The sequence below is a fragment of the Macaca mulatta genome, chromosome 4, assembly GCF_049350105.2.
Source record: "Macaca mulatta isolate MMU2019108-1 chromosome 4, T2T-MMU8v2.0, whole genome shotgun sequence".
Classification (NCBI taxonomy): Eukaryota; Metazoa; Chordata; class Mammalia; order Primates; family Cercopithecidae; genus Macaca; species Macaca mulatta.
The window spans coordinates 180290040-180313472 of record NC_133409.1 but is presented as its reverse complement, the minus strand read 5'-3'; the positions used below and the strand labels follow the sequence as shown (position 1 = coordinate 180313472).

The 23433-nt window shown below is 49.4% G+C and overlaps 1 protein-coding gene and 1 pseudogene across 10 annotated transcripts in view; one reads left to right on the top strand and one right to left on the bottom strand.

Annotated features, from left to right (window-relative positions):
• The first annotated feature begins 1616 nt into the window (after positions 1 to 1616).
• LOC114677730 (uncharacterized) lies at positions 1617 to 4627 on the top strand (annotated as a pseudogene). Its single transcript, XR_013416859.1, has 4 exons — positions 1617 to 1718; positions 2184 to 2292; positions 2536 to 2725; positions 4371 to 4627. The product of XR_013416859.1 is annotated as an uncharacterized LOC114677730 (transcript).
• A 5284-nt stretch (positions 4628 to 9911) lies between these two features.
• The window catches only part of SERPINB6 (serpin family B member 6), a 34467-nt gene continuing 20945 nt past the window's right edge, over positions 9912 to 23433 (bottom strand). For 3 of the 9 annotated variants that reach the window (XM_077998904.1, XM_077998903.1, XM_077998902.1), the window contains exons 2-7: positions 20393 to 20567; positions 17702 to 17848; positions 16775 to 16892; positions 14923 to 15065; positions 10661 to 10816; positions 9912 to 10445 (exon numbers count right to left, since the gene is read on the bottom strand). In XM_077998904.1, coding sequence (XP_077855030.1) covers positions 10044 to 10445; positions 10661 to 10816; positions 14923 to 15065; positions 16775 to 16892; positions 17702 to 17848; positions 20393 to 20557 — 1131 coding nt within the window. In that variant the 5' untranslated portion in view covers positions 20558 to 20567 and the 3' untranslated portion in view covers positions 9912 to 10043. 9 annotated transcript variants of the gene reach the window in all.

The following is a 23433-nucleotide window of genomic DNA, read 5'->3' as shown; positions in this document are numbered from 1 at the left end:
TAACCTAAATTACCTCCTTGTGGGCCCTAACTCTCAACACGATTACATTAGAAGTTAGGGCTTCAACATATGAATTTGTGGAGGGGAGAGGAGCACAATTCATTCCATAGCAAATAATTATTCTGTACTTTAAAAATATTTCAATAGTCAACATATTTTTAAACTTTTTGATTTTAAAAAATAGATGTGTTGAATTTAATCTTTTGGAAAAAATGTATTTTTAAAGAATATTTGACAAGAATTATTTTTAGGTCCTCTTTAATAAAAATTGCTCTGGCAGTCAACAATTTTTTAATTTTTAAAAAATTGACACGTAAAAATTGTATAGACTTTTAATTGTATATGTCAGGGTATACGATGTGATGTTTTGATATATGGATACATGGTAGTGAAACGGGAAAAGTTCCCTTGTTCCCCTTGCAGAGCATGTGCTGGGGTTGTGGCTCCCTTCTTCAGTGCCCTGCTGCTCCAAACTTTAGGGGAGAATACAGACAGGCAGGCTGTGGGGTCCAACCCCGGCAGTGTCTAGGGGTGAATGTTCACCCTCCTGAAGCCCCAGTGGGTATGTGTTACAGGGTGCTCTTTTAGCCATCCATAGGCGGCTTGTGTTAACCAGCTCAGTCACGCCCCTGCCTTATCGCAAGGACAGAGGGCTTTCTGTATCCCCGGGTTCTTGCCTTGATGTACCAGAAGAATCGGATTACATGTGGGCTTGGAGAATGAGTGCAAGGTAAGCCTGGCGTCCCAGGCTCTCCTCCGCCTGCCCCAGCCAAACTCCACGTTGTTCTGCCGGCCGATGGCCTGCCTGCATGCCAGTGCCTGTCAGTGCGTCCCATTCCTCTCAACGTCCAGCCGCTCATGTATTCCTCCACTGATGTGCTCCTCTCGATGTCCAGCCACCTGTGTGTCTGCCTGTTAGGGTCTCAGGGGGTTTTACAGGCACACGGTAGGGGCGTGGCAGGCCAGGGTGGTCTTGAGAAATGCAACATTTGGGTAGGAAAACAAAATGCCTGTCCTCAACTAGGTCCATGGGCACAGGCCCAGGGTTGGAGCCCTAGCCAGGGACCACGCCCTTTCCCCCCTCCATGTCATTTAAAGGGAGCACATCCTTCCATATCAGTGGAATGGCTAAAACAAGCTAATTCACATATGCGTTACCTCATCTGCATTTTTGTGTGTGTGATGACAATGTCAGAGTAGGCGGTTAGACGTGAGCAGGGCACGCGAGGGTCCCCAAGAATGTTGGACATTTGTCAAGCCACGGTCTGACAATTATAAATCTGTCCCTCCGAAATAATGAGCAGGACAAGGAGGGACCCCAGAGCTGTCTGGTTCTCATTGGGACGGGGACAGAAGGGCATAAAACTATCTCTCTAGGGTAATAAGTGGCCCATGACTGGCGCTGGGAATAACAGGAGTCTTGCAACAGACAGAAGACACCTGGAGTGAGCAAGCCACAGTCCCAGACAGGGTTTTGAGCATGTGCAGTAATAGCAAAGGGTGACATTTACCCGGTAGATGACTTTCCTCTAGGGGCGCTCGACCAGTAAGGGAGAATTGCGTCTAATGGGCATGCGCACGACTTCAGTAACTCTACTGCGCCTGCGTCTCCTCCCAAGCATCCTGCGCCTACTGGCAGGGCTACTGGGCATGCAGTAACTGAGGGACAGCCCGCCCAGGGGAAGAACGAAGAGCAGAGACAGACAGCCTGGAAAAGGGTAAGGGGTATAAAAATCTAAGCAGGCCGGGGTGGTGGCTTACGCCTGTAATCCCAGCACTTTGGGAGGTCGAGGTGGGTGGATCAGGAGGTCAGGAGATCAAGACCATCCAGGTTAACACGGTGAAACCCTGTCTTTACTAAAAATACAAAAAAATTAGCCGGGCGAGGTGGCATGTTCCTGTAGTCCCAGTTACCCAGGAGGCTGAGGCAGGAGAATCGCTTAAACCCTGGAAGCAAAGGTTGCAGTCAGCCAAGATTGCACCACTGCACTCCAACCTGGGCGACAGAGTGAGACTCCGTCCAAAAAAAAAAAATTGAAGCGGAAGAAGCACCTGATTTTTCAGATCTCCTGCTTGACCCTCTTCCAAGCCTACTTTCTCCAATAAACTCTCATATTGCTTAAAATAAACGTTCCCTTGTGCTTTAACCCTTGTCTGTCTCTCATTTGAGTTCTTTCCTTCAGAAGTACAAAGGACCAAGATTGCTGCAAAGTCGCCACTCCCGAGTTCCTCCAGATAGCTGCAGACACACGTCGTTAACAAGAACACTTCAAATCTCTTAGTCATTTTCAAGTATATAATGTGTTGTTTTTAATTATAGCCAACATGGTTTATAATAAATAAATTTAAAAAATAAAACAACCCAAGTTGGGCGTGGTGGCACATGCCAGTAGTCCCAGCTACTTGGGAGGCTGAGGTGGGAAGATTGCTGGAGCCCAGGAATTTGAGGCCAGCCTGGGCAACATAACAAGACCCCATCTCTAAAAGTAAATAAATAAAACCTTAATTGTGTTCATTTTCCCCTTTCATTTTCAGATTTCCCATTTTGGCTACACTTCACAGGCAGCACATTATATGGAAGTACACAGCAGTTCCCCCCTTATCTGCAAAGGACATGTTCAGAGATCTCCAGTGGATGGCTGAAACCATGGATAGTACTAAATCCTATATATACAGTGGTTTTTTTCCTATACATATATATGATAAACTTTATACATTAGGCACGGTAAGAGATTAACAACTCATAATAAAATATGAGTTAAACTCATATGCAATATAATATATGCAATAAAATTGAAATACGGTCAAACTCTGTAAAGTATTTGAAGAGATTTGTTCTGAGCCAAATGTGGGTGACCATGGCCTGTGACACAGCCCAAGAAGATTCTGAGAACATGTGCCCAAGGTGGTGGTGGTCGGGGGGAGGCTTCCAGGTCATAGGTGGATTCCAAGATTTTCTGGCTGGCAATTGGTTGAAAGTTTATCTAAAGACTTGAAATCAGTAGAAGGGAGTGTGTGGGTTAAGATAAGGTGTTGTGGAGACCAAGGGTCTTATTCTGCAGATGAAGCCTCCAGGCTTCAGAGGGTATCTATTGTAAATGTCTCTTATCAGACTCTCCTGGATCAGGAGAAAGACCCAGAAAGGGAAGGAGATTCTCTACAAAATGTAGATTTTCTCCACGAGATGCAGCTTTGCAGGGCCATTTCAAAATATGTCAAAGAAATATATTTGGGGGTAAAATACTTCAATTTCTTTCAGGGCCTATTGTCTGTTATGTTGGTAGCTTATTGCCAGATAGAGTCTGTTTTGTCAGTGTTAAGGTCTGTTTTAATGTAATTGCTGGTCAGCTGTGCCTGAATTCCAAAGGGAGGAAGGTAGAATGAGGCATGTCTGAGCCTCTCCTCCCTATTTCACATCGCGGCCTGAACTAGTGTTTCAGGTTTACTTTAGAATGCCTTTGGCTGAGAGGAGGGGTCCGTTTGGTTGGGGCACTTAGAATTTTATTTTTGGGCCAGGCACAGTGGCTCACGCCTGTAATCCCAACACTTTGGGAGGCCGAGGCGGGCGGATCACCTGAGGTTGGGAGTTCAAGACCAGCCTGACCAACATGGAGAAACCCTGTCTCTACTAAAAACACAAAATTATCCGGGCGTGGTGGCGCATGCCTGTAATCCCAGCTACTCAGGAGGCTAAGGCAGGGAATCGCTTGAACCCAGGGCCATTGCACTGCAGCCTGGGCAACAAGAGTGAAACTGTATCTCAAAAAAAAAAAAAAAAAAGTATTTTATTTTTGGTTTACAATAACATGCTGTAATAAAAGTTATGTAAATATAGGCCAGGCGCAGTGGCTCACACCTGTAATCCTAGCACTTTGGGAGGCTGAGACAGGCAGATCACTTGAGGTCAGGAGTTCGAGACCACCTGGCCAACATGTTAAAACCCCATCTCTAGTAAAAATACAAAAATTAGCCGGGCATGGCGGTGCACCCCTATAATCCTAGCTACTCAGGAGGCTGAGGCAGGAGAATCGCTTGAACCAGGGAGGCGGAAGTTGCAGTGAGCCGAGATCACACTGCACTCCAGCCTGGGAGACAAGAGCAAAACTCCGTCTCAAAAAAGAAGTTATGTAAATATGATCTCTCTCTCCTTCTCTCTCTCACACACACACAGAACTGTACTCACCTATTTTTGGACCATGGGTAACTGAAACACTGGAAAGTGAAACCTTCAATAACTGGTAACTACTGTGTAGATGCCATGTAGGGTTTGTGGAGTCCTAATAAGGAAAAAGGAGTCAGGCTGGCAGGACCAGGGGAAAGCAAAGAGAGAAAGCAGATAAGCTGTAGGTTTGCTTTTCTTTCTGGCCCAGGACATACGGTCCTCCTGTGCAAATAATGTACATAACTCACAAACGTCCTGCTTATCATCAAGCACTTCCAACTTATCATCAAACACCTCTGCTGACAGAAGAATGCAAGCAAGCTGCCTACTGCCTTGGTGTTATCAGTCAGCCCGAGAACCATCCTCTAAAACCCTCAGCAAGCCTTTGTTCCCTGCACTCAGCTCCTCTCCTGCTGATTCTGCTCATTTCGACCTTGCGATGTATATCCCACTTTCTCTAATAAATCTGCCTTTCTTTACCTACAACTGTCTTGGGAAATTCTTTTACCCCAGCACCAGTGGCCCTGAAAGGTGCTGCTCACCCGCGACAGGGTTCGTATACTGAAACAAACGCAAGCTCTGACTATGTTTTCAGAAAAAAAATCGCAGGTTGTTCTTTAATCAGATTTCTGCTGAGCGCTTATCTGTTTCCTCTAAGAATAAGGGGGAGAGGAAGTGTTATTTCTAAAAAGGATATTTTAAATGACCTCCAAGTTCACTGAGAAGCCATAGCACTTCCTTTCAACTTTAATTTCCCTTTGTGGCCCCTCACCTTTTAGCAAAGTCACATGAGTGTGCATCTGGCTGCCCTGTGTGCAGAGACAGGGGCTGGGGGCGGGCATGGGAGGGCCTGAGAAGCCAAGTCCCCAGCTGCCCTTGACCACCAGCAGGGTATATTGTAAGAGCTAAATTAGGAGGTTCTGGGTTTTAATTAAGAAAGGAGAAACTGGCTGGGCACAGTGGCCCACTCCTGTAATCCCAGCACCTTGGGAGGCCAAGGTGGGTGGATCACTTCAGACAAGGAGTTTGAGACCAGCCTGGCTAATATGGTGAAACCCTGTCTCTACAAAAACAATGCAAAAATGAGCCGGGCGTGGTGGCACAGGCCTGTAATCCCAGCTACTACTTAGGAGGCTGAGGCACAAGAATCACTTGAACCTGGGAGGTGGAGGTTGCAGTGAGCTAAGGTCGCACTAAGGAAGGAGACCACTACTGCTTCTGCTGCCTCCTCCCCCCACCTTGCCTAGTTCACAAGACAGGAGGAAAGAGAGAAAGAAACAAAAGTAAGATAAGTAGCCAGACAACCTTGGCACCACCACCCGGCCCTAGGAGTTAAACAAAGTAATAATAATAACATCAACCCCTGGCCTAAACTACTTGTGTTATCTGTAAATTCCAGACCCTGTATGAAAAAAGCATTGTAAAACTTTCTGTTCTGTTAGCTGATGCATGTAGGCCCCAGTCACGTTTCCCATGCTTGCTCGATTTATCACGACCCTTTCACGTGGACCCCTTAAAGTTGTAAGCCTTTAAAAAGGCCAAGTATTTCTTTTTCGGGGAGCTCAGTTCTTAAGATGTGAGTCTGCCGACGCTCCCGGCCGAATAAAAAACCTCTTCCTTCTTTAATTCGGTGTCTGAGGAGTTTTGTCTACGGCTTGTCCTGCTACAGCACCACTGCACTCCAGCCTGGGTGACAGAGTGAGAATCCGACTCAAAAAAGAAAAAAAAAAAGAAAGGGGATATTTTACTAGAAACATGCATAAAGTTACCGTGTTTTCAAGTTTGCCAAAAATTGAACTTGAACTTGTATGCATGGCCAGATGAAACGGCCAGAATAGACACGATTACCGGCCTAATGGCTGGCCTGTCCTTCCAGAAAGTCTCCAAAAATGACACAGAAAAGTGAACTCAAACTTCACTCTTTCATTTATTCTTTTCTTTAAGGTATAGTTTTCTGTCCCAAGTGTATAATTGTATAGTCGTGAAATTCAAGAATAATGGTAACATAATTGCCCTTGATTCTATAAAAGTATCTAAATGACTAAAAGGTTAGAGAACACTTTTGTAAGGATAAAAAAATTCATCCAAACTTTTGTCTACAGATTAAAAACCACAATAATAGAGCTGATATCCACCTCAAAAGGTTGCTTTGGAAATGTAATTTTACTCAGTGTATGTAAAACCCTTTGCATTTGGCAGGGCTGACTGAAAAAACAGCCCTATCAATTAATGGGACTGTGGCTTGTGTCTATCGGCTGCCGTGTTCTCCTTTAGAATGAGAGAGCTATTTCTGCATCAAGGGATATGACCCTACGATCTTGTTTCTTTCTTCTATAATGGAACAGATGGCATGCATTTTATCACGCTGCATCCACTTCATATTCCTGGGTTAAGCTTACTTCCCATACGTAATTCCCTTCCCATACATAATTTCCAAACACAACCTTATCAAGGTTGTGCTCGTCAATATGCAATGAACTAAAGAGTGTTTCCTCCCTTTTACTTCTTGCATCTGTTAAGATTGGAATGATTTGTGTCCTGAGAGCCACACACAGTATCCATGTGGGAACTGGATGTGTGCCCTGTGCATCCAGATGCAAACAGTCTCAGTGTGGGAGTGAATAGAAGCAAGGCCCAGTGTGTGCGCAACCTAGGCGGGCCTGAGCCAGTGATTCCATTTTCCTTCCCCGAGACTATCCACCGCAGCTTCAGGAGGAACACTACGAGGTCCAAGTCCCTTACTGAAGATGAGTGCACCCAAGGATCCCACCACCATCTGCATGACCACGGTCAGCCGCCTGGCCGAGCTCAGAGGGCCATCCAGCCCAGGACCATGCCTGCACAGACTGGCGAAGGCTAAGTCCTTTCAGGGAGAGTGAACTGAAATGAGAAGAACAGCATGAACCCAGGGGAGAGAAAGGTAAGGGTGGGAGCCACATGAGGAAGAGCAGGTGAGGATGCAGTGAGTGGCAGAGAAAGAACAGATCTCCCCTCGCACAAACAATCCCACAGGATTTGCATATAATAGAAACCCTTACTTCACTGTACACAGTTTAAAGATATTTTTCTGGCCGGGCACGGTGGCTCACGCTTGTAACCCCAGAACTTTGGGAGGCTGACGCAGGAGGATCATTTGAAGTCAGGAGTTTTAGACCAGCCTGGCCAACAGGGCGAAACTCCATCGCTACTAAATATACAAAAATTAGCTGGGCGTGGCATGCCTGTAACCCCAGCTACTCGGGAGGCTGAGGCACGAGCATCGCTTGAACCCAGGAGGCAGAGGTTGCAGGGAGCCGAGATTGAATCATGGCACTCCAGCCCACATAATGAAGCGAGACTGTGTCTCTAAACAAATGAATAAATAAATAAAATATTTTTCTGATTATCCAAGAACACATGTTCACAATGGAAAATTTTAAAATTAAACAAAAATCCCCCCAAGGCCTTCTTGTGCCATTTCCTAAAAGATGTAGAGGCATTACTCAGACGGTTGTGTAAAAGATGTAGAGGCATTACTCAGACGGTTGTGTAAAAGATGTAGAGGCATTACTCAGACGGTTGTGCCTTTCACCGTATCTTAAAGTGACAGAAAACCCTTCAAAGGTGAGGTCACGACAGCTAAGGGGCGGTAACTCAGTGGGAACCCGGGAGCCTTCCAGAGCAGGAGGTGTGGTGTTGGTTGTTCTCTTCCCCTGTCAGAGGTCAGTAACACACGGGACCCTGAATGTCACCTTAACTCACTACTGATGCCATCCTTATCCCGGGGAAAGGGAATGATACCATGACACCTGGATGGTTAGAGACTATTCCACTTACCCCACCGCCTGCCCCCATCCCTGCCCCTGAGCAGACCCTAAGGGGATGCAGACCCTGTGCCTCTCCCCAAGAACTGGGCACGGGGCGGCGGCTGCCAGCTGCGGTGCGGCGGCCCTCTCCGTGGTGCTGGAAGCATCACATAAACGGACCCTGCCCCACCCTCAGAACCCTTGTTCCACGTCCTCTTGTCCCCATTCTTTAAAAACTACCAGGAATGGGCCGGGCACGGTGGCTCATGCCTGTAATCCCAGTACTTTGGGAGGCTGAGGTGGGTGGATCACGAGATCAGGAGACTGAGACCATCCTGGCGAACACGGTGAAACCCCGTCTCTACTAAAAATACAAAAAATTAGCCGGACGTGGTGGCGGCGCCTGTAGTCCCAGCTACTCAGGAGGCTGAGGCAGGAGAATGGCGTGAATCTGGGAGATGGAGCTTGCAGTGAGCCGAGATCCGGCCACTGCACTCCAGCCTGGGCGACAGAGGGAGACTCCATCTTAAAAACAAAACAAAACAAAACAAACAAACAAACAAAAAACAGGAATGGACCGGGCATGGTGGCTCATGCCTATAATCCCAGCATTTTGGGAAGCCAATGTGGGTGAATCATGAGGTCAGGAGTTCAAGACCAGCCTGGTCAACATAGGGAAACGCTGTCTCTGCTAAAAATACAAGATGAGCTGAGGCCGGGTGCAGCGGCTCACACCTGTAATCCCAGCACTTTGGGAGGCCGAGGCGGGCCGGATCACCTGAGGTCAGGAATTCGAGACCAGCCTGGCCAATATTGTGAAACCTCGTCTCTACTAAAAATGCAAAAATTATCTGGGCATGGTGGCACATGCCTGTAATCCCAGCTACTCTGCTCGGGAGGCTGAGGCAGGAGAATCGCTTGAACCCAGGAGGTGGAGCTTGCAGTGAGCCAAGATCGCGCCACTTCACTCCAGCCTGGGCAAGAGAGTGAGACTCCACCTCAAACAAAAAAACCAACAATAATGCTGTGCAGAGCAGGGAGTGTGAGGGACAAAACCAGCACTACCCAGCCTTTCTTTCCCCTGCTGTCCCACTCATCCTTGCCACATCTCCTGCTGCTCCTGAGTCCCATCTGTCACCCCAGCCTGGACACTAAGGGGAAAGAGGACCAGGAAGAGTGGGAGCACAGCTGCACCAGGTAAAGGAGGGGCAGGCTCCCACTGCCTGCAAAAGAAGTCCTTCCTGCCTCCCTGGGACACTGCGTGGCTCCTCCATTGGAGCCTGACCCGCCCTTCTGCTCCTGGATGGCTGGGTGCAGGGATCACATTCCCAGCAACTAACACAAATGGCCCCAGAAACCTTAGCTGTCTTTTCTGTCTGTAATACTTGAGTGAAACAGAAAGGCATCTGGTGCTGACTTGTGAAGTCACCATAAACTCCATTACTATAAAGGGAACACTACCATCATTTGACATTTTCAGAAGTGGGCAGTGTGTGTGTGTGAATAGGTATGTGACCCACCAGTCCCCAGGAAAACAGAAACACCCACAGGGCAGGGGACTGCTGTCACCCTCGTCTGGCTCACCTGCTCCTCCAACCTCCGTGCAGGCTTCCGGAGAGCTTGTGGCAGTTTTGGAACTGAGCTCCCCGCACCTCCTTGCAGCACCCCATTTCACCCCATTCTCTCCCTAGAAGTGGGATGAGACTCCACTACTGAGTAGAGGAGACAGAGAAGCACCATTTATCTTCTTGAGCCCAGGAAGAGTCGCACCACCGCCCTCAAGGGCAGCTGCCTGCCCACAGTGAAGTCATGGGGTCCCCATGGCTGTGGGGGGTGGGCAACACCTTCCCCAGGCAGGGGTGAGCTAAGTGGTCACTGCCGCCCTAACGTGACCCAGACCCAGAGCAGCCATTTCAGATCCTAGGAAACATCTCCCACGCGGGCACACAAACACACAGAGTAAATGCGGCATCCCACCATCGGGCCCTTTATTTCTGAACTGCCACCACGGCACGGATAAGGCCACTTGGGTCGCAGGCACACTGTGGAGTGTAGGGGACAGAAAGGAGAGGGGCTGCACAGAGGCCGCCCTGTCCTCAGGGAGAGGAAAAGCGGCCGCAGAAGAGAATCCCATTGGTCTTGCTGTGCTGGATGAAGAAAAGGAAGGGGTGGTCGGCGCAGAAACGGGGGACGAATCGGGCGCACCGCATCATCATGATGGCAGCTGTGGCGGCTGCGGCCTCCGTGCCCTCCTCGTTGACCTCCACAAAGGACTTGTGCACGACCTTGGACAGACACAGGTCTGCCTTGGACATTCCAGAGAAGTCTGCCTTGCCCAGCTCGAAGGCGTCGGTCATGCCCAGGCTGCACAGGACGCTCTCCATGTCATAGCTTTCCTCCAGTTTAAACCGAGGGAGGGACACCTCCACCTTCTCTTCATCCATCATGTCCAGCCTCGTCCATTCCACGAACTTCTCATAAGTGAGTTCTTTCTCCACCTAGAGGGAGACAGTTGAAGACTTTAAGACCTAGGGTGCTGCTGCCCACCAGGGCCCTGTGCTGTGCTGCGGATGCCGGACACCGGTGGCAGCGTGGCTATGGTCAGCAGCGGTCTGGTGTTAAATGGCTGACCGCGAAGTGGGGAAAGCAGCCACGGCAGACACCCGCGAGCGGCTCCCTCGCTAGCACGCCTCTCTCACAGCTTAGCTGTTACCGTTCTCAAGTCGGTGGTCTCGTCCGGAAGCATGATGATCATATTCAGCTCCTTGCCAACATACGGAAGCACCAAGATTTGGGTAAATATTTCTCCTATATAGGTCTTCTTAAAAGTAGACTGCATAAACATCATTTGCACAGGTTTCTCCTCATTCTACAAAGAAAACAGATAAACATTAAGCTGAAGCAAGACCCCACTGACACATGGGACAAACCTGTCGGAACCGGCCACTCTCTGCAGGGAGGAATGCAGCTCGGTTTCTCCCCAGCTTCCAGAACACACGGCAGCACCTTCTCTGCCATCTTCATCACCGCAGCCTCCAGAAACCGGCGTGCCTGGGGCCCAAACCCGACATGTCTTTCCTCTCATTGCTCTCACTCAGCCTCATGACTTTAAACACAATATCACACCAAATTTACCTCCAGCCTGGGCCTCTGCCCTGTCCTTGGGACTCCTGCATTTTACTGCCCACCTGACACCTATGTTTGGACATAAAAGAAACTCCCGATGCCACCTGTAATGTGGCACTCCGTAGATCCTTCAGGTCAGCTCTGTCTACTACAGCTCTGCCCATCTCAGCTGAGGGCAGCGTCACCGTCCAGTGGTCAAAAGCCCTCGAGTGCCCTGACTCCTGTCTTTCTCTCGCACCCTGTGTCTGACTCACTGGTAAATTATATTGGCTCTATCTCGAAAACATAACCAAAATCTGACCTGTTCCTTCTGCCTCTGCTGCTGCCAGCCTAGCCCTGGAATATTGTGATAATATGATTGTGACCGTTCCCGGCACAGCGGCCAGAGGGACCGGGTAGAACCTAAGTCAGATCACATGGTTCTTTGGCAGGACACTCTTCCCTGGCTCCCCGTTTACCCAGAGCAGGAGCTGAAAGTCCCTAAAACGACCTGGAATTGTGATAGCTCATCTCTCTTTAATCACTAACAAGATGTACGAGGGCTTTGTTTGACTACAGGCAACAGAAACCCCAGGTCACCGTGGTTTAGCTTCTAGGAGCTGAGCCCAGTTTCCTCTCCCTTTATCTGCTACAGTCACAGAGGCCTCCTCACTGCACTGACAGCAAACCCGGTTCATCTCATCTCTACACAGCAAGCTTGTCCTCCAATACCTGGAGGGTGAACTTCTGCCTCTTTATGGTCTTTGTTCAAAAATCACTTTGGCAGAGAAGCTGTCCTTGATCATCTTACCTGACACTACACCCCCACCCCAAAAACAGCTTCCTATCCCCTCCCTTGGTATATCTCTGTAGCATTTACCACTGTCTAATACACTCCTATTTTCTTATTTATGCTTGCTGTCTCTCCCCCAAGAAAGCATAAGCTTCACCAGGGCAAGCATGCTTTGCTGGTTTTGTGCATGGCTGAAAAATACCTAGCACCATGCCTGATGCACAGAAGACACTCAGTCAGGTTGGGCATGGTGGTTCATGCCTGTAATCCCACCACTATGGGAGGCCAAGGCAGACGGATCACCTAAGGTCAGGAGTTCGAGACCAGCCTGGCCAACATGGTGAAATCCCACCTCTACTAAAAATACAAAAATTAGCTGGGTGTGGTGGTGCACTCCTGTAATCCCAGCTACTCGGGAAGCTGAGGTAGGAGAATCACTTGAACCTGGGAGGCAGAAGTTGCAGTGACCCAAGATTGCACCACTGCACTCCAGCCTGGGAGACAGACCGAGAGTCCATCTCAAAAAAAAAATAAAAATAAAAATAAGGCACTCAGTCAACCTCTGCTGAATAAATCATAAATGCATAAATGAATTAATGAGCTGGGATGCTGAAAAGGCCAGGCAACATTTACACATCTCACCAGAAAAAACTGCACTGGTCACCAACCCCAGCCAGCCAATGAGAAAGGCCGGAGGCCAGGAACCACACCCCATCCACCAATCCTTCTCATTTCCTGACTCCAAGCTGCTCCTGTGAGTTGAGTAAATACCCTGCAACAGGCACAGTCAAAGATGCTGCATGGTTTCCAGTCTCTGGTGTAGCACATTCTTCTGTGTTAAATTGAACAATCAAAATACACTGCAGCGGCAGCTTTCTGCTTTCACGTGGTAGAGGCTCACCTGGGCTGGCCCTTAGCCTTTGGCTAGAGCAGTCTTCCGGGCCTCGGTGGCCCCACTCATTTCCTTGGCCAGCGGTAGGCATGTTTTTTCCGTAACTGACCAGACAGGAACTATTTTCTGGTTTGTGGCTACATATACCGTCTCTGTGACAATGAGTCAACTGCTGTTACAGGAGGAAATAAGTAAGTAAATAAGCAAGGGCCAGGCACGGTGGCTCACGCCTAATCCCAGCACTTTAGGAGGCCGGTGCGGGTGGATCACCTGAGGTCAGGAGTTCGAGACCAACCTGACCAACATGGTGAAACCCCATCTCTACTAAAAATGCAAAAATTAGCCATGCGTGGTGGCACACACCTGTAATCCCAGTACTCAAGAGGCTGTGGCAGGAGAATCTGGGAGCGGAGGCTGCAGTGATCTGAGATCACACCATTGCACTCCAGCCAGGGCAACAAGACAGAAACTCTGTCTTGGAAAAATAAAAGTAAAAAAATAATAATAACAAAAATAAAAATAAAAAAATAAGCATGGCTGTGTTTCAATAAACTTTAAAAAAAACAGGTGGTGGCCTGGCTTTGCTGTAGGCTGGAGTTTGCTGACCCCTGCCTTCAGTAATTCCTCCCTGCACCGCTTCAGGGTCCAAAGCCTCCAATCTTGTAATATAAAAAGATCTAACCTTAGTGACTGAATGATTCACTAAATACACAATTATGTAGACAAGTTCCATTTTATATAGAAGTAAATGAAATTAAGAATCTGTGTCAACTCAAAATCTGTTCCCTTGGAGGGACACTCAATACTGCAGCCCCTTCTTCATCCTTCTTCACTGCAGAGCTCAGAAAGCCCGGCAGGATTCCACATCTCCCCAAACCCACGGGACCTATAGCTCTGGCCTACACCATATAGAAAGAAGCTTTCCCTCTCTGAAAGGCAGAACCACCAAGGCGAAGGTTTAGGCTCTCCTCCCCTTGCTCCTCCCCGTCCCTGCCACCTGGACTGCTGAAGCCAGTTGAGCCATCTTGTGACCATGAGGAAGAAGACCACATGCTGAGGATGGCGGAGCAGACTCCCTGGGATCATCAGCTGGTGCCAGACCAGCCCAGGTCTCACCTGCCTCCAGACCTCCTGGTAGGGGAGATGAGCTCCTAGGAACTAAACCACGGTGAACTGCGGTTTCTGTTACCTGTAGTCAAACAAAGCCCTTGTACATCTTGTTAATGATTAAAGAGAGAAATAATTTTGCCAGGGGAAAATAGGACAGTTCATTTCAGAACAAAAGTTTGAAAGAAAATAATTCTTTCTGAATTGCAAGGAGAATAAACAATGAAAATTAATTTCTTGAGAAACTGAAGGCTCAAGTTCAAGTTAGCCTGGAAGATCTAACTGTGGTCAATGATCAGGAATACACTGTAATTAATATATTCTGTCTACTCTGTCTATGTTCAAAATTTCTATAGTGAAAGATAAACAAAATGAGAGACAATAAAGTGGATTCAGTGAGAGGAAGATAAAGGGCCATCAGCAAATGACATCTTCCAAGCTGGAGGTGGTTAATCTCCGTGTCTATCTACATGTTTGGTTTGGTTGTTTTAAAACAAAAATCTGTACTTATCCTGACTGTCAAGAGAGGACTGAATATCACTCATTGGTTCGGCATTTACTAGGCACCAGCTACGTGTCTGGCACTTCTCAGACGTCCTCCCTGCTCAGCCTCAATTCAGCAGGGAGAGTGGTTCCGCCCCTGCAGTGCGGCACGGCGGCCAGCAGGAGGCGCAGTAGCAGCGCGGAGGAGCCGTGTGCAGCGCGGCGGGAGGGCTGGCCCGGGGCTTCCCGGGACGCCGCCGGAGAGAAAGGAGCGTGTAGGTCCGGGTGAGAATGACGCTAGAGACCGGGGGAAATGTCCGCTAGAGGACGGCACACCGTATCTGGAGTCTGAGCTTGAGGACCTTGATGGAGCCTGGGGGCTGCAGCTTCAGACTTGCCCTGTAGGTGGCAGGGCGGATGCCAGGAGCCCAGGGACAGCGGCCACCCGATGGATGGCAAACAGGAGGGGCAGGGGCAGGGGCGGAAAGGGCCCGTGGAGGCCCTCGGCAGGCGGGCCCCGAGTCCGGGACGCTCGTGTGAACGCAGGCGCTGCTCCGAGAGTCGCCCCCGTCACCCGTCACGGCACCTTACTCGCCTTGCTGACTTTAAACCGCCTCTCCTCGGTGTTCTCCTTGTCAAACTGTTCATTCCAGTTTCCTTTGAAATAGACAGCATTCACCAGAACCAGCCTCGTCAGTGGATCCACTGAGCCCGGAGACAGCAACTCCGCAATTTTACCTGAGCAGAGAATTAAAGACCACGTTAGGCAGGAGCGGCTGCTGATCCCGGACACTCCGGGAATCGGCTGAGGCCCTCTTCAGCAGTCAAGTGCACGGATAGAGAGTTCCACTGTACCCCAAATATAAAGGGATGCGTGTCCTGAAAGCAAAGCAACAAAAACTTCTGATAAGAAAAACATCACCATTTGAATAAAACACACAAAGTGAACAAATACATGTTAATTATGCAGGATGAGTTCATAACACATGAGATAGGAAGCAGTCGTGGGTGCCTATGACTTAAAGACAGGAAGTTAAAGGATTGTCAAAAAGGTGGGCAGTCAAAAGATGTTCTTTATAAGCTTAAAGAACAGGTTAGGCCAGGCACAGTGGCTCACACCCATAATTCCAGCACTTTGGGAGGCTGAGGTGTGAGGATCACTTGAGGCCTGGAGTTTGAGACCAGCCTGGACAACATAGTGAGGCCTCATCTCTTTAAAAAAAATTATTAAAATTAGCTGGGCATGGTGGTGCTACCTGTAGTCCCAATTACTTGGGAAACTGAAGCAGGAGGACCGCTTGAGCCCAAGAATTGAGGCTGTAATCTCAGCACTCTGGGAGGCCAAGGCGGGCGGATAACGAGGTGAAGAGATTGAGATCATCCTTGCCAACATGGTGAAATCCCGTCTCTACTAAAAATACAAAAATTAGCTGGGCATGATGGCACACACCTATGATCCCAGCTACTTGGGAGGCTGAGACAGGAGAATCGCTTGAACCTGGGAGGCAGAGGTTGCAGTGAGCTGAGAGCACACCATTGCACTCCAGCCTGGGCAATAAGAGCAAAACTCCATCTCAAAGAAAAAAAAAGAAAAAGAATTGAGGCTGCAGTGAGCTGTGATTGTGGCACTGCATTCCAGCCTGGGTGACAGAGGGAGACCCTGTCTCTAAAAAAAAAAAAAAATGTTTAAATTAAGAACCGTAGATAGACCAGGGCATGACCCGGTGTCCCACGCAATGTATGAAAACTGTAGACCGGCCGGGCGCGGTGGCTCACGCCTGTAATCCCAGCACTTTGGGAGGCCGAGGCGGGCGGATGACAAGGTCAGGAGATCGAGACCACGGGGAAACCCCGTCTCTACTAAAAATTACAAAAAAATTAGCCGGGCGCGGTTGTGGGTGCCTGTAGTCCCAGCTACTCGGGAGGCTGAGGCAGGAGAATGGCGTGAACCCGGGAGGCGGAGCTTGCAGTGAGCCGAGATCGCGCCACTGCACTCCAGCCTGGGCTGGGCGACAGAGCGAGACTCCGTCTCAAAAAAAAAAAAAAAAAAAGAAAACTGTAGACCGTACTACCCAAGAGCGAGGCAGCTTGAGATCCATACTGAATCTTTTATGTTACTTATGAAAGGGAAAACTATATTAACATGAACCCCCTCCTCAAAATTGAAATGTGGATTGGTCCAGAAGAGGTGTACCAAATACTGAAAGACATCACGGGTACGCTCAGGACGCAGGGAGAAGCCAGAGACAACAGCACACATCCAGCATTTCCAAAATGTCAAATAATGGCAACTGATTTCAGAAGCAGATTTTTTAAGTTTGCAGTTATTCAGAGAAAAAAAACATCATTCCTGTTTAGAATCTTGTGAAGATTGTGAAGTCTTGTGAAGGAACTGACAATAAAATGGGTTCAGATGCTGTTACGAGTGGAAAGCAATACATTTTCACCTTCTGTCTTTTCCGCTACCCAGGAGTTGATGTGTTTTCTGGACTTCTCTACGGCGCTGATGAAGTCAAGCTCCTCCATCTCTGCTTGGTAGAATTTTTGGCAGGAATCTCTAAAAGACTAGGATAGACAGAGTGACGTAACTGCCTGGCTACAAAAATGATGAACACCAACGGCCTCCTTCTTCATTGCACCAAATCAGAAAATCTATAATTTTATGATTGACATACATAATTTACAAATAAATATGAGGACTTAACTTGAAATACAACTTCCTAGCTTTAGCTATATTTAATCCTAGCTTAAAAACGAAGTCAAGGTCAGGTACTGTGGCCCACACCTGTAATGCCAGCACTTTGGGAGGCCGAGGTGGGTGGATCATGTGAGCTCAGGAGTTCGAGACCAGCCTGGCCAACATGGCGATAGCCTGTCTCTACTAAAACTACAAAAATTAGCCGGGCACGGTGGCGGGCGCCTGTAATCCCAGCTACTCGGGAGGCTGAGGCAGGAGAATCACTTGAACCCAGGAGGCAGAGGTTGCAGTAAGCTGAGATCATTCCACCACACTCCAGCCTGCGCAACAGAGCAAAACTCTGACTCAGAAAAAAAAAAAAAAACAAAAAAAACCTAAGTTGAATCAGTCTCTGAATATCAAACAAACTTCACCAACTGCTGGATCCTTTAAGGGAGCAGCCATGCATCAAGGAGCTGCCTGACAAGATGCTGACAAGACAGTTCAAAAGCATGAAGTAGACCTACCTTATTGAAATGCAGAGAATTTAAAACATATTGGCAGGTGAAAAGAAACAAATTACAAAAGCTTACGTATGGCATAGTGGCATTTAGAGCCACACGTTTCCTGCTGGACCCCAGCCCCCACCACCTGGCCACCTTTCTTTCTTTAGTGAATAACAGCAAGTATGACTTACTGAGAGGAAATCACAAGACTTTTCCCCAAAGAGCCTGTTGGCCGTCCTAAGCAAGTACTGCGTGCCAGTCTTGTTCACTTCGGTGAGAAGAGACTGGAAGCCCTGATGGATGTCTCCACCACCACCACTTTTATTGAAAGAAAGTACCTGAAATCAAAAACAGAATGAAAACACATCATTCCTGTATGCTCTGACTTCAGGAAATGAGGCAACCCCAAACTCAGCCTAACAACCATCCAGACCCTTACTACTGCTTAAAAGATCCATCCAAGGCCAGGCACGGTGGCTCACACCTGTAATCCCAGCACTTTGGGAGGCCAAGGTGGGCGGATCACCTGAGGTCAGGAGTTTGAGACCAGCCTGGCCAACAAGGCAAAACCCCATCTCTACTAAATATACAAAAATGAGCCGGGCCTGGTGGTGCATGCCTGTAATCCCAGCTACTCAGGAAGCTAAGGAAGGAGAATCACTTGAACCCAGGAGGCAGAGGTTGCAGTGAGCTGAGATCCTGCCACTGCACTCCAGCCTGGCGACAGAGTGAGACTCCCTCTCAAAAAAAAAAAAAAAAAGATCCATCAGATTAAAGGCCAGAGGGTCTTGAAAGCCCCTCCCTGTACCCTGTCAGTGCTGGCATGAGCTGCAATGCCCTCCACAAACCCAGTCTCCTGATGCTCAGTACTTGGAGTCTGGTGGCAAACAAGGGTGCCAACCAGACCTCCCATCTATGCAAACGCAGGCCGCTCCTGACGTCAGAAGGGGCAGGCTCCCTCCTGCCCGTGGGTCTGGAATGGCCCTGTCACTGGCTCTGACTAATGATACAGTAGGTAGAATTCAGTAGAAGTGATGCTGTTCCAGGCCTAGGCCCTGTTTAAAAGGCCTGGCAGCTGCCACGTTCACTCTCTTGTACCCTGGCCACCATGAAAGAAGGAAGTCCAAGCTATCCTGCTGAAGGCCACATGGAAAGCCCTGGAGAAAGTGCCACCACCTGTGGGGAGAGTTGTTTGAAGAATCAAGGCCTCCAGCCAGGCGCGGTGGCTCACACCTGCAATTCCAGCACTTTGGGAGGCCGAGGCCGGCGGATCACCTGAGGTCGGGAATTTGAGACCAGCCTGACCAACATGGAGAAACCCCATCTCTACTAAAAATACAAAATTAGCCTGGCGTGGTGGTGCATGCCTGTAATCCCAGCTACTCGGGAGGTTGAGGCAGGAGAATCGCTTGAACCCAGGAGGCAGAGGTTGCAGTGAACCGAGATCACACCATCGTGCTCCAGCCTGGGCAACAAGAGCAAAACTCTGTCTCAAAAAAAAAAAGAATCGAGGTCTCAGGGGTGAGAGAGGCCTTCTTGAACCTTCCAGGCCAGGTGTCCACTGAAACAGCTGCATGAGAGACCCGCACTGCTTCCTGGGAGCAGTCCTGCCCACTCAGGCCACAGAATCTGAGAAATAATCAATCATTGTCATTTCCAGCCACTAAGTTTGGGATGGTTTGTTTTGTGGCAACAGGTGACACATGCAGCCATCCCAAAGTGGAATTCTGCCATGACCAAAACCTAAAACATGTGGCCCTGGCCTTGGACCCAGCCAGACCCTGACGGACAGGACGAAATGACTCCTGGGGGCTGGAGAAAGGGGGGGCCGTGCGTGTACCAGCTGAAGAAGTAGAAAGAAGGTCACCCGCAGTGACAGGGAAGATGGGGTGTCTCCCCTGTGAACTCCAGCATCTGGCTAAGGGGTCCAGGATGAACCTGGCTTCTTTTTGCTGCCTAGGATAACACATGGGAAGAGAAAGATGAAAAGAAGGAACTGTTCCATTTTCAAGCAGAATTTTTTTTTTTTTTTTTTTTTTTTTTTTTTTTGAGACGGAGTCTCGCGCTGTCGCCCAGGCTGGAGTGCAGTGGCCGGATCTCAGCTCACTGCAAGCTCCGCCTCCCGGGTTTGCGCCATTCTCCTGCCTCAGCCTCCCGAGTAGCTGGGACTACAGGCGCCCGCCACCTCGCCCGGCTAGTTTTTTGTATTTTTTAGTAGAGACGGGGTTTCACTGTGTTAGCCAGGATGGTCTCGATCTCCTGACCTCAGGCCACAGAGAAGCACCCGATCTCCTGACCTCAGGCCACAGAGAAGCACCCTCCTGAGCCCCCGCTGACGTAGCCCCACAAGGGACCCACCCAGTGCCAAGTGGTGCAGAAGCACCACTCAATCCACCCGGATTCAACAACCAGGAAAGCTGCTGAGCTGGGAGAGCTGGTTACACAACCTCAAATAACCAGACCACTACTGAAAACATGTTTAGCTGACAAATGCCATTCTAAGAAGGGTTTACACGCAAACGAGAAAATAAAGACCCCTAACAACCAAAAACCAGATGACAGCACCCAAAGATCATCACAGGACTCAACCTGAACCTTGTGACTTTACAACCATCTACAAACTCATGAACAAGCTAAGCCATGTGATGATGAAATCATTCATTCCCCTGAATCGGGCACCCCCTCTCCACCCCTATGGGTCAGTGAGGGTATTGTCCCCAGGGTGCTCCAGCATGGGCGGCATGCCCTTCCCTGCACACTCTCCATCCACACCCTGCGATACTGCACAGTCATCCGTCTCCAGCAATCCCTCTGCAATTTGGAATGTGGAAGAGCAGCTCACTTGACAGTTAATAGCACCCGTGGCTGCCCTGAAGCTGTACCTGGGCCATCTGTGCAGCGGTGTTTCCCTTTGCCCCCATGTAGACCATGGCCAGGGCACAGGACATGCTCATGGGTGAGAAAAACACATTCTTCGAGTTGTCTTTACCCAGCGTTTTCAAAAGGTTTAAGGCAAAGGTGCCATTTGCTTCTGCGAGAACATCCATGATGGCAGACCTGGAACAAGATTGAAAATCAGAATCACATAAGCACAGCTTCCACGGGACTGCATCTCACACGCCTTACTGATAGTCACCGCCGACGCTGTGGTTCGGCGGGCAAACAGACACACACACAGAAGTCTGGGTGTTTCTTTTTAGGACCCTCCAAATTATTGTGTGTGTTTCTAATGTTAAGTGTGGAAAACAAGAGTTCTATGTGTAATGCAGCCCCGTCTCGTGAGGACTCCTCCCTGCACGCCTGCCCGCACACGGAGAAAGTGTGGGAGGAGGCGCCCTGTCCCGGAGTCACTTTCTTGGGATGGAATTACAGAAGGGTATTGCCTTTGGCTTCTACGTTTGTATTCTTTGGTGTGTTTTGTGGGCTTAAATGTACTGTTTTAATTTGAAAAATATTCAAAATGATAAATTCACTGACAGTTACACAAGAAAAGATGGCCAAATGTGTTTATAATGAGAGAGAGAACCCCATTTCAGGGTAACAAGAGCCTTAAAATAAAAGAAGATAAATCAAGCCACACACAAAGATGCGTGAAAGCCTTTCAAATGCCTCCTGACCCTTGGATCTCCTTCTAGGAAATCCCTGCAGGTGGCAAAGCCCCAATCTTAGACCACGCTTGGAGACCTCCTGCTGCCACAAGCCAGGCCTTCCTGCTCCTGAACTCACAGCACACTCAGGGCACCACCTTGCCTCCCGGGCTATGGGGGCGTGCCCATCTCCACCTTCAGAGACAGGCGCAGGGGTAGGGTCAGGCTGCACACATCTCTCTAGCCCCGCCGTGCAGGGGGTGTGGCAGCCCCAGCAGGGTCCAGAGCAGGAATACAGCTGGATCATCGGGGCGGGGGAGCTGGGTATCTTCAGGCAAGTCGGAATCACAGAATCACAACGTATTAAAGCCCAGTAAGTCCTTAGAGAGACCTACCTTCAATGCCCCTCTGCACTAGAGAGAAGGTGAAGTTGACAGAAGTGAAGCTAAGAAGTAGCTGGGCTTGAAACGCAGCACCAACGCCCTGTCTGGGCTACTGCTCAAGAAGAATCTGCAGAATCAGGTGAGAGGACAGGGGCAGGTAAGGACCCCACAGGCAGTCAGGTTGGGGAGGAGGGGACGCGGGAATACAGGGATGCGGGGTCTGCCTGCTCTGACACAGTTCTCAAATGTTTACCAAATGAGTATGTCCCACTTGGAGAATGCCAGCATTCTAAGACAGTCCCAGTGACTCACTTGAGCAGTGAGTGGGAACCCACAGAACAAGGAAGGCGAGAAGCTGGAGCAGATATTTCCTGGAGCACATGGGAGAGGGAAGGAGGTGCCTACTGAAGGCCCTGTGAGGAGATGCTGAATTAACCAGTTCTCCACCATGCATGCCTTTACATTCACAGCTGGGGTTGGCTGAACAAGTGCCCCAAAGATACCTGGGTCCTAATCCCTGGGACCTGTGAATGCCCTCTTACATGGCAAAAGGGACTGTGCGGCATGATTAAATTCAGGCTCTTGAGACGGGAGATTATCCTGGAGTGGTCCAGTTGGCCCTAAATGTAACCACAGGTGTCCTTCTAAGAGGGAGGCAGGGGGAGATCTCATGGGAAAAAGCAATGCAAAGAATAAAGCAAAAGGCCCCTCCACTGGCCTTGAAGATGAAGGGGCCTCAAGCCAAGGAGTGCAAGGACCGCAGCTGCAGTAGCTTGGGTGCCCTTATGATTACATATATGGAAAAGAATGTTGATTCTGTTCATTCTAATTTCACTCTGCTGTTACTGGTCTGTGTTAACTGTTTCATGCTGAATTGTAATAAAATGCATTGGAATTGGCCTTAACTTAAAATACTTAGTTTACATAGTCGAGTATGACCAAAGAACTTTTCTCTTTGGTGGCACCACATCACAATGGATGCAATTACTCAGATACGGTCCTGCAATGAGAACACAAGCCATCTATGCTGATAACAGCAGTCATTGGTGTTAATCCCAGCACACATAACAGCCCCAGCAATACAAGGCCGGCCCAGGACCTTAACTAGAAGGTCACTGAACACATCAGATCTCATCTCATTAGGCCTGACCCACACCAGAAAGGATGCAGGCAGCTGCAGGGCGTATCCCTGTCATTAGGCACAAGGGCATCCCAGAAAGCAAAAGTGCCCAAAAAATGGACTCAGGTGCCCCCTCGCATCTGAGTATTCGGACAGCATGTGAACATTAATTATTAATTTTCTGTACCTCAGTTTTCCAAAGCCAAACTTTAGGTAAAAAAAAAAAAAAAGAAGAAGAAGAAGAAGAAAGTAACTTAAATGCCAATTTGTGGTTAAAGTTTCCTCTTTGCCTTGAAGACATCAAAGCTCGTAATAGTTTGCCTGTAGGAAGTTTAATTCAAACACAGAGCGGTAAGGAGATCCGGGCTGGACCACACGATTGTCTCCACAGGTCTGGGCGACCTGGAAAGGGCTGCGGAATCGGCCAAGCCCAGCACGGCCAGTCCAGGGAACACACGCAGGGGGCCGGATGGCAGCGTTCGGCGCCGATCCCTCGGCCTCTCTCCGCCTCCCGCCGGGCTCCCGACACTCGGCGCCCCAAGACTGAGCACGCGTCCTCCGGGTCGCGGAGCAGGCGAGGGGTCACGGAGGCCGCGGGGCCCACGGGGGTCACCTGTGGCCCGGGAGGCTCTGCGCCGCCCCCATCCCGCGCCGGCCGCCTCTTCCGTGGGCGCTGGGCCTGTGCGCCCGGGGTCCCCGCGTCAGCGGCGTCACCGGCCGAGCTCGCGGCCGCGCACGACCCACCGGCCGCGTCGCCGTCCTCCGCAGCTGCGAGGCTCCGGAAGGGAACCCAAGCCGGACGCTCGCCCGGGCTCCCGCCCTGCTGGGACGGC